The sequence below is a fragment of the Trichechus manatus genome, unplaced genomic scaffold (assembly GCF_000243295.1).
Source record: "Trichechus manatus latirostris isolate Lorelei unplaced genomic scaffold, TriManLat1.0 scaffold00009, whole genome shotgun sequence".
NCBI lineage: Eukaryota > Metazoa > Chordata > Mammalia > Sirenia > Trichechidae > Trichechus > Trichechus manatus.
Genome location: NW_004443945.1, coordinates 21,542,680 through 21,554,034, shown reverse-complemented (window position 1 = coordinate 21,554,034; position 11,355 = coordinate 21,542,680). Strand labels below are relative to the sequence as shown.

Genomic DNA, 11,355 nt, shown 5'->3' with positions numbered 1-11,355 from the left:
ATACTGGTATTTTTTTGAGCTTTTTGTCCTTAATGATGTTGTGCTTAAAACACTTTTGTGGGCTTATTGAGACTGTAATATGTACACTCATTTACGTCTCACTAATGTTACATCTGCAATGGCTGAATCGCATAGTTTTTAAATTTCTAATGTGCAAGACTTTATAAGCTAAGTAAACTATTATATTGCCTGAATTAGTGTTACTGAGGATGTAAGTTTCCTTAACAAATGCTTGTGGAGCCTTTAAAATAATGAAAAACCCCTAATGCACCTGGATAAGAATCATTGTGTTACATTCACATTTCTCTAGATAAATGCCTGTCAGCACATTCATTCCAGCCACATATTTTCAGGTTGAAACTTCGCACAGCCGTTCTAAAGAGGAAAGAGATTCAAACAAAACGTGAACAAAATCTTCCTTTCTCTTCTTTTGTTTGAAGAAGCAGACATTGCCCTCTTGCCCTGATCTAGCTACATCCCACAAAACTTTAGGAATCTTGATTTTTTTTTGTGTTTTTGGTAAAATAAGAAGTGCCTTTGAAAAACAGTTTATCTTTGCATATAAAGGTAGAGAGAAACCTTTTGATGTTTGGCAACAGATTTGCTTAAGAACAGAAATGATTTACTGGATTTTAAGAAAGAGACAGTGTTGTCTTTTTTTTTTTTTTTTCCTTCTCCTACAGATCATAATCACACAGAAAATTGAAACAGTGATGCCCTTAAGGGCTAAATTTATCCTGCCTGTCCCCGGAACAAAACAAGAATACCCACAAGTATGACACCCTCTTTGGAAGAATAGACACTAAGTGCATATTTGTTGAGGATTTGAGAAGATATATGAGTCTGATAAAAGAAAACACATGAAAAAGGCTTTAATTTTTTAAAAATAGTTTTTGAGGTTATATATGCAAGTGGAACATAGCTCAAAACGAGGATATAGTGCAATGTAAGTTTCCCTCTTCATTCTTGCTCTGAGCCACTGGTTTACCCTCCACAGAGGCAGTGTTACTACTGTCCTGTGTATCCCTCAAGAGAGCATATTCACACACAAGTGTGTGTACAGGAGATTTTATATATATATATTTTTCTCTTTTTAGTTAAATGGTAGCTTACTATATATTTTGTTCTGCACCTTGCTTTGTTCTCCTAACATTACATCTTGAAGACTGTTCAGTATTTGTCCACAGAGAACCACTTCATTCTTTTTAATGGCTTCATGGTCTACCTCATCTACTATATGTTGGCATTTAGGCTTTTCCAGACTTCTGCTAAAGTGGCAGTGGAGGTTCAGTGGAAGATTTCTCGCCTTCCACGCAGGAAACTTGGTTTGATTCTGGCCAATACATCTCGAGCACAGCCACCACTTGTTTGTGACTGGAGGCTTGTGTGTTGCTATGATGCTGAACAGGTTTCAGCGGAGCTTCCAGACTAAGACAAACTAAGAAGATGGGTCTGGCGATCTACTTCCAAAGAATTAGCCAGTGAAAACCCTATGCATCACAACGGTCCGATCCTGTTGTACATGGTTTTAGTTCTGTCATCATATCTTCTTTTGTTGTTTTTGTTAAATTCACAATGTAAGCTATGTTTCTGCTTTGTTGGGTGTGTGTGTGGATTTTCTGATAATTTGGAAGATTTGTATTTTTTGTTTAGCAGTTATCTTTAGAACTCTATGTAGTTCTTTCTACTCCCTCCAGTGAGCACTGAGGAACTTGGTAATTTCCACTTCCTTCACCTTCCCCTACCCAAAGACTGATGATATAATTTCTTCTTCATGTTTACCTCTTTACATTTATATATATATATATATTTCTGTTGCTTGATTTATCAATTTTAAGTGATCCATTTTGACCTCTAGTATATCAGAATATTTTCATCAACAAGTAACTGAAAACTGATTGCTTAATCAAGAAAGACATTTATCTCAATATTAAGAAGTCCAGAGGTAGAGTAGTTCTAGCATCTCAACCAAGTCATTAGGACCCAGGTTTTTCCATCTTCTCACTCTGCCATCCTCAACATATACGTAGGCCTTAATCATCACGGTTATATTTAGAGGCATTAACTTACCCTAAATTTGTGGCAGAGACAGCACATTTCACATTTCTTCACAAGAGCAAGGAAACACATGTCCCCTCATGTCTCATTGGCCAGAGTTGAATCACATGTGCATGCTAACAGCAGTCATTGTCAAAGGAGATGGATTTACCAAGACTGGCTTAGAGGATCGTCACCTGGAACTGGGGAGAGGCCCCACCTAGCTCTGCCAACAAAGAAGCAAGGAAGGATGGATTTGTGTAGATTCTCAGTGGTATTTTCTACTCCTCTCTAAAAGATGAGGAAATGAGCATAAGTATACTACCACCGACTTTCTGGATCCCTTGCTCTCCCAACTTGATAATTATACATTGTTACATTTTAGAGCTTATAACATATTCATTCTGCAACTATAACCATAATCTCTATATTTATTTTGGTCTTAGTTATAGTGAATTCAGCACTTACTGTTAGTATTTTTGTCACAGTTTCTTCATTAATTTTTTGGTTGGCAGAAGTTAATGCTATAGCAATTTCTTTTAGGAGTGGAGAAAGGGTTTAATAGGGAACCAAATTCTTTGGGTTCTTGGCATGTTCAAAAAAAGTTTGTCACATGTCTTTATACTTCTACAACAGTTTGATTGGATATAAAATCCTTGGTCTTAATTTATTTCACCAAAGGTTTTTCTCTAAACAGGGAGAAAAAAAGTATGGATTGAAAACTATTTCCATTGTTTTGATTATGCTCTTTGGGAACACTAATTATGCACGTGTTTGATTTCCATTGTTTGACTACCATATTAACTCAGTTATTTACATTTCATTTTGCCCTCTTTTCCCATTTGTGCCTTTCATAATCATTACTTTCTTTTTAGCAGTATTTATTTTTTGGGGGGACTGTCTCTAAGATCTGCATTTTTATTTTTCTCTTCTGTTTATGAGCCCTGTCAATACATAAGTCATCTCCTTCTATTGCTTTGCCTTATTTTACTTGAGCTCTTGTATATTTACATTGAATTTTTGTTTTATACAGGCATTTGCTTATTTTTGGTGTCATGACATCAAATTTGGCCACAATTTTTATCCGTTCTGTGGCAATATTTTTGTTTTCCGTCCTTTCGTAGCTGTATGTGATTTTTGTTTTTTTCTTCTCATTTTATAATCGTCTTTAAATGAGGCAAGTTCTTTCTGGATCAGTTATTTGTGCAAGTTTTGTATGGAAGAGGGACAAATGATGTGTTCCAAGCTAACAAGAATTGTCTTTATGATATGGGTTTTATGTGTGAATATGTTCTTTTAGTGTTTACTCTCCACTCTACTACCTTGCCTTTAGGCAATTTTCTGAAACTATGGCTTGTACTTGTGACTTTTTATTCAGTCCCCATTACTTGCTTTCTTTTGTGCCAAGATTGGTCCAGGAAAGCTTCTTCTGCCAGCTCAAGCACCTGCTGTATTTTTCCAAACAAGGGATTTTCAGTTTTTTCCTGTCATAGTATGAACTTACTTTGGAGAACTGTCCTCTGCTGGCTTTGTCTCAAATCTGTAGTAGTCACAGGTGCTTTCTTTTGACATCTTTCTACAACCCTGTTTGAGCAGTGACATAGGGATTACATGTCCCATGCAATGATGTATGTCTGGCTCTTTTGAATGACTTGTTGACTTGTTCAGACTTTCATGGCCTCCCCTGATAGTTGCAGGAATTAGGAAAGGCTGGCCTGGATAGAGTCCTTTCCCCATCTGTGACTCTAGAGCTAGATTATGACTTCTTGTTCTCATGACCATGAAAATATAACTGTGTCTGTGGTCTTTTATGAAACACAAGGTAAAATTTCCTGCTAGCAGTTGACATCCCAAGTCTAGGCAATAGCCAGAATCAGTTAAGAAATATAAGTTTCTCCAAGGCAAGATCCATGTCTAAGTCATCTAAAATGCTTAGCACAGTGAAATTTATTCCCTTATAGTTGTCTAGTACACAAGTCTGAAATCAAGGTGTTGTCTAGGCAGTGTTCCCTCTGAACGCTCCAAGGGAGAATCCTTCCCTTGCTTCATCCAGCTTCTGGTAATGCCAGGTATTCCTTGGCTCTGGCGGCATAACTCTAACTTCTACCTTTGTTTTCCCATGGCCTTCTCCTCTGTGTTCTGTGTCTTCTCCTCTTCTGTCTCTTATAAGGACATTTGTCATTGAATTTAGAGCCCACTGGGTAATCCAGATGATTTTATCTGAAGATTTATAACTTACATATATCTACAAAGACCCTTTTTCCAAATAAGGTCACCTTCACAGGCTCTAGGGATTAGGATGTAGACATATATTTTGGGGGGGACCACCATTCAGCCCACTACACTGATGTTTCTTTTTTGTGTGACTTCTTCTTATACATTTGACAGATGTTTACAGAGTACTGTCTTTGTGAATAACAGTGTTCTACAGTGTTCAGAGTATGGACTGTCTTGTCCTAGAGATGTTTATAATTTAATTGAGGACTCACGAACTACATTTGAGCAAAACTGTGAGTTAAAACAAAAAACAAAGTAAAGTCATCTTGGCCACAGGTGTGAGGATTCCTTTGCTGGGAAATATGCCTTTCTTGAGATGACGCTTTGATAAGCTTGGGTAGAAGTTAGCTCCAGGGCCTGGATGGTTCTCAGATTTCTGAAAGAAGAAGGAACTTAAAGGATTGGAGGGTTACTGATAGGGGTATGAAGGTGGCTTTTAGGGAAGGGCAAGCCTAATGGAGACTTTTCATGTGAAATGCTATGTTCTGTGCCATTTGACCCTTCTACTTTACAGATATCAATAAAACCATAGAAATCACAATGAAGATTGGTTGAGTGGATTCTATCCGGAAACCAGTGAAGGAGCTGGACTTTATTAAAACACGTGATTACATGTGATTAAATACAAGACGGTAATACTTTAAAGTCCCGTAATTTTGCAGAAGGTCAAAGTCTCTATGATTGGAGTTGTCTCTGGAAAATGGGTCTTGAGCTGAATCTTAAAAGCTAGGTAGGATATGACTGAGAGAAAGGGAATTCCAGGCAGAGAGAATGTTGTTGCTAATGTGCCTAGAGTGAACTTGAGATAGCAAGTGGGTGGTCTTGTCTGGCTGGGCTGCTGCAGAATTTGGGTAGAAGTGCAAGGTTGTGAAGTAAGTTTTTGTTTGTAAATAAGTAATAGGAATATCCTGAGTAAAGTTGTAGATCTTAAACGGTAAGCCTTCTATAGCTTTTGAGTCTTTATCATACTCCACAGTGAGGATCACCACTCATTTGGTAGTGACACTTGCCTTAACAACACTTGAAGTAAGGAAGGAGCCAGGTAAAACCCTGTTAAGAATACAGAGAAGGAGCCACCAGCAGTTGATTGATGCCATTGAAGCCAAAGTAGAAGAACATTTTGAGGGGCATAGTTTGATCAATCAAACCAAACACTCCAGAGAGGTCAAGGAGCAGGTCCATTTGACAACTGGGAGTCACTGTGAACATTAATAACACATTCAGCACTGTGGATATGTGATTGGTTGGAGAACACGGAAAGTTACATTGCAGAGGATTGAGCAGGAGGGGAGTGTTGTGGAAATGGAGACATACTGAAATGTATGGCAATGGATGCAAGGAAATGAGTAGTTATTTGAGCAGGCAATCCATTCAAGTAATTGTGTTACCAGGCGGGAAGATTTGTACCCACTGTGTGAGAGAGGAGAACAAAGCAGTTGAGAGATAGGGACTAGAGATGCAAGAGTGAGCAGAGCCATGATATTGGAGGAGGTGGGCAGGATCTGGACCACTTGGCAGGAGGAGAGACATTCTCCCTCAGGATGTCTCCTTCAGTAGTTGGTTCTTTGAATAATAGGGCTAGAGAAGGGGAGAACAGAACCTTGACTCCCCAAAGTGGCAGTTATGGGTTCAGGGTCTTCTGTGCTCTCATGTACAATAGATGTTTAATTTTGGGGGAGATGTGAATTCTGGCAAAGAATAGAGACTGAGCAAGATATTAAGGGATAATATGGGTTAGATATATTTTGATTACTAAAGTTCTGAGGTAAGAATAATTGAGTCAAAAAGCATTTGCTGAAGGAGTAGGTAAGGAGAGATGCCGTGAAAGGGATAACCAACAAAAGCCTGATGAATTGGCAATTATTTCAAATTTTTAAAAATGCTGTGTGGCTAAAACAAAAATACCCATTGGCAGTCTTGGCCCCTGGACTACCGGTTTGCAATCCCTGTTAAATGAGGGCTGCGGAAGCCTTTTGCCTGGCCACTTGGCCTTTTGATGGCTGGCTTTTATTTGGGATTGCCAGTTATGATGGAGTGTACATTTCTCTTCATCAGTTTCAATCTGAATGATGTTTTTCTGACTCACTGACAAATTGACAACATTGAAATGCAGTTTTCACCGAATTGTTGGACTTTGGACATCTTTTGAAATAATCTGTAACAACTGTTTCGTGTTTATACTTCGCTATGGTACTTATGGGACAGTTGGGCAGAATTCATGTTACAATGTGTTGAGCCAGACTTTTCCTATTACCTTGGGATTGGTGATTAGAGCCCAAGATCAGGACAGAGTCATTAAGCACCCTCTATGCTAAAATGAGCCACAATTAACTGGAGTCAGACACCTCCCTCAGAGCTCAGTAAGAGATGACAGAACTATTTTTTTCTACTTTAAACTATCACCCCCAACCTTCCAATTTATAAGAGAAGATATGGGGTAGAGAGGAGAAAGAAGAAGACAATGTTACAGTCATGAGTTGTGGGCCAAATGGGCAATGTTATGGCTTTTCCCTCCCTTCCCCATGGGTGCTGTCTACCTACCTCTAAGCCATGTGAAAGGTGGACTACAAGAGAAGAGCCTGGGGGTGTCAGCCAGACTGGCAGCTCACTCTTGGCTAGATGTTGGATGAGATGAGGCCTCAAAGGCCCTGCTTGGTCATAGTCATTAGCATGGAGTAGAGCTAAGTGAGGTGAGGGAAGGGGAGAGATTCACATGGGTCCCTGACATGTTACGGTATTTGTGAACTTTGAAACTGGTGCCTGCTTCTTGTTGAGGGATCCTGCCAAAGCCAATAGAGAAGTGACCACAGGATGAAGTGTCTTGAGAAGACAGAGGAAATACCCCACCTTGCCTGGAAGGCCTGGAAGAGGAAGTGGTTCACATTGTTCTACAGAGGAAGCATGGATTGTAAAAGGCAAGGCATGAGTTTTGGCGTAGATCAGATGGCATCTAGTGAGGAGATGCTCCATTTGAAGAACAGATTGGGGGCATGGATCATGGCAGAGACAAAATGGAGACACGGTTTGACCCTTCTCTGAGAGCATTCTCAGTCATGGACTGAGCTGGAGTGAAGCTGAACATCTCTCCAAGTAAACTGAATGCACCGTTGCTGTCGAGTCAATTCATTTCATAGTGACCCTATAGCACAGAGTAGAACTGCCCCATAGAGTTTCCAAGGCTGTAATCTTTATGGAAGCAGAGTGCCACATCTTTCTCCCATGGAGTGGCTGGGGGGTTCAAACCGCTGACCTTTCGTTTAGCAGCTGAGCACTTTAACCACTGCACTACCAGGGCTCCTTCACCTTCTGGGTGGAGACCACCAAATTAGTGAAGACCATCAGCAGCAGAGAGAACCATGCCTAGCTAGGATGGAAACTTGAATGCACAGTGAGCCAGCCTCATAAGACAACCCTGCCACTCCTTGGATTTTACCCTCCCTGCTCCAATGCACTGGAGGACTTAAAGCCTGGAAGAGGAAGGGGGCAGGAGGTGTACTAGTCACAGAGTGTATCTCCTGTAGTGGGATGAATAACATCACTCCCCAAATTCATGTCCACCCAGAACCTCAGCATATGGCTTTATTCGGAAATAGGGTCTTTGCAAATGTGATTAAAAATCTTGAGATAAAACCATCCTGGATTAGCCTGGGCCCTAAATCCAATGACTGGTGTCTTTATAAGAGAAAGGAGAGGAAGATTTAGACATGGAGGCACAAACACACACAGGGAAGAAGTCCATGTGATGAAGGAGGCAGAAATTGGAGTGACACAGCTATAAGCCATGGAGTGCCAAGGATTGCTGGCAACCACCAGAGGCATGGAATAGATTCTCCAGAAAGAGCCAACCCTGCCAACATCTTGATTTTGGACTTCCATCCTCCTGAACTGTGAGAGAATAATTTTTGTTGTTTTAAGCCACTCCATTTATGGTAATTAGTTATGGCAGCCCTAGAATACTAATAAACCTCCTTTCCACCTGAAGTGGGGAGGAGGAGAAGAAAAGACCCAGCCACCTGCTCCCTCCAAGTCCCAACCCGGAGCCTGGCTGGCCTTGGGGAGAGGGAAGGAGAGGAGCTTTACATTGGATGTGAAACTGGAATTTAAAAATTAATGGGTTTGAGTCTTAAATACTGGAATGAGACTCTTCTAATAACTGAAAGTGATTGGAAAGCTCTGGAATCAGCCCAGATGTTATTAAGGAACAGTAAAGTATGATTCAATGTAGCACAGCTGGCAGCTGTGATTGGAGAAAATAAAACCATTTCAAGTTTATATTCCACTGAGTGCATACCATATAATAACCTGGTTATATATAATAGAGTTGAAAGAATACAGATATTAAAGTCAGATTGACTTGGGTTTGAATCCTTTCCACATGATTTTTAGCAAATTACTTCCCACAGAGTTTCCTTAACTGTAGAATGGAGATGGGTGATAATATCAACCCTTCAGGGATTTTGGGAAAACTAAATGAAATTGGAACATGGATCAAGGAGTCTAAGCCACCATGTGTCTGTCAGTTTATTGTACTGTGGTGGCTTGCCTGTTGCTGTGATGCTGGAAGCTATGCCACCAGTATTTCAAATACCAGCAGGGTCACCCATGATGGACAGGCTTCAGCAGAGCCACCAGACTAAGACAAACTAGGAAGAGGGACCTGGTGGTCTACTTCTGAAAAAAAATGGGCCAGTAAAAACCTTATAAATAGCAGCAGAACATTGTCTGATGTAGTACTGGAGGATGAGCCCCTCAGGTTGGTAGGCACTCAAAATACAACTGAGGAAGAGCTGCCTCCTCAAAGTAGATTGATCTTAATGATGTGGATGGAGTCAAGCTTATGGGACCTTCATTTGCTGATGTAGCATGACTCAAAATGAGAAGAAACAGCTGAAAACATCCATTAATAATTGGAACATGGAATGTACGAAGTATGAATCTAGGAAAATTGAAAGTCATCAGAAATGAAATGGAATACATAAAGAGCAATATTCTAGATATTTGTGAGCTGAAATAGACTGGTATTGGCCATTTTGAATCAGACAATCATATGGTCTACTATGCCGGGGATGACAACTTGAAGAGAAATAACATTACATTCATTATCAAAAAGAACATTTCAATATCTATCCTGAAGTACAGTGCTGTCAATGATAGGATAATATCCACGTTCATACAAGGAAGACGAGTTAATACAACTATTATTCAAATTTACGCACCAACCATTAATGCCAAAGATGAAGAAATTGAAGATTTTTTTTTTACCAACTTCAGCAATCTGAAATTGATCAAACATGCAATCAAGATACACTGATAATTGCTGGTGATTAGAATGCAAAAGTTGGAAACAAAGAAGAAAGATCTGTCGTTGGAAAATATGGTCTTGGTGATAGAAATGATGCCAGAGTTCACATGATAGTATTTTTCAAGACCAATGACATATTCATTGCAAATACCTTTTTTCAGTAACATAAAACGGTGATTATACACGTGGACCTCAACAGATGGAAAACACAGGAATCATATCAACTACACCTGTGGAAAGAGAAGGTGGAAAAGCTCAATATCATCAGTCAGAACAAGGCCAAGGGCCAACTGCAGAACATACCATCAATTTCTCATGTGCAAGTTCAAGATGAAGCTGGAGAAAGTTAAAACAAGTCCGTGAGAGCCAAAATATGACCTTGAGTATATCCCTCCTGAATTTAGAGACCATCTCAAGAATAGATTTGATGCATTGAACACTAATGATCAAAGACCAGATGAGTTGTGGGATGACATCAAGGACATCAAACATAAAGAAAGCAAAAGGTCATTAAAAAGACAGGAAAGAAAGAAATGACCAAAATGATGTCAGAAGAGACTCTGAAACTTGATCTTGAACATATAGTAGCTAAAGCCAGTAGAAGAAATGATGAGGTAAAAGAGCTGAAGAGAAGATTTCAAAGGGCAGCTTGAGAAGACAGAATAAAGTATTATAATGAAATGTGCAAAGACCTGGAGTTAGAAAACCAAAAGAGAAGAACATGCTCCTGATTTCTCAAGCTGAAAGAACTGAAGAAAAAATTGAAGCCTGGAGTTGCAATTTTGAAAGAGTCTATGGACAAAATATTGGAGGACGCAGGAAGCATCAAAAGAAGATGGAAGGAATACACAGAGCCACTGTACCAAAAGGTTGACATTCAGCCATTTCAGGAGGTAGCATATGATCAAGAACCAATGATACTGAAGGAAGAAGGCCAAGCTACACTGAAGACACTGGTGAAAAACAAGGCTGCAGGAATTGACAGAATTACCAATTGAGATATTTCAACAAACGAATGCAGCGCTGGAGGTACTCCTTCATCTATGTCAAGAAATTTGGAAGACAGCTACCTGGCCAACTGACTGGGAGAGATCCATATTTGTGCACATTCCAAAGAAAGGTGATCCAACAGAATGTGGAAGTTATTGAACGATCATTTACATTACACACAAGTTAAGTTTTGCTGAAGATAATTCAAAAAATGTTTGCCAGTACATTGACAGGGAACTGCCAGAAATTCAAGCCAGATTCAGAAGAGGATATGGAACAAGGGATATCATTGCTGATGTCAGATGGATCCTGCCTGAAAGCAGAGAATACCAGAAAAATGTTTACCTGTGTTTTATTGACTGTGCAAAGGCATTCGACTGTGTGGATCATAACAAATTATGGATAACGTTGTGAAGAGGGGGAATTCCAGAACACTGAATTGTGCTCATGCAGAACCTGTACATAGACCAAGAGAAAGTCCTTGGAACAGAACAAGTGGTTTAAAATCAGGAAAGGTGTGCATCAGGGTTGTATCCTTTCCCCATACTTATTCAATCTGTGTGCTGAGCAAATAATCCGAGAAGCCGGACTATATGAAGAAGAACGTGGCATCAGGATTGGAGGAAAACTCATTAACAACCTGCGATAGGCAGATGACAACCTTGCTTGCTGAAAGTGAAGAGGACTTGAAGCACTTACTGATGAAGATCAAAGACCACAGCCTTCAGTATGGATTACACCTCAACATA

General features: G+C 39.8%; 1 protein-coding gene across 1 annotated transcript in view; it reads left to right on the top strand.

The window, feature by feature from the left end:
• Positions 1-925: 925 nt before the first annotated feature.
• Positions 926-11,355, top strand: part of CPQ (carboxypeptidase Q) — a 537,063-nt gene continuing 526,633 nt past the window's right edge. Inside the window, exon 1 of the mRNA XM_023726056.1 lies at positions 926-946. Within this exon, the coding sequence (XP_023581824.1) occupies positions 945-946 (2 nt within the window). The 5' untranslated portion in view covers positions 926-944. The remainder of the gene's footprint in view (positions 947-11,355) is intronic.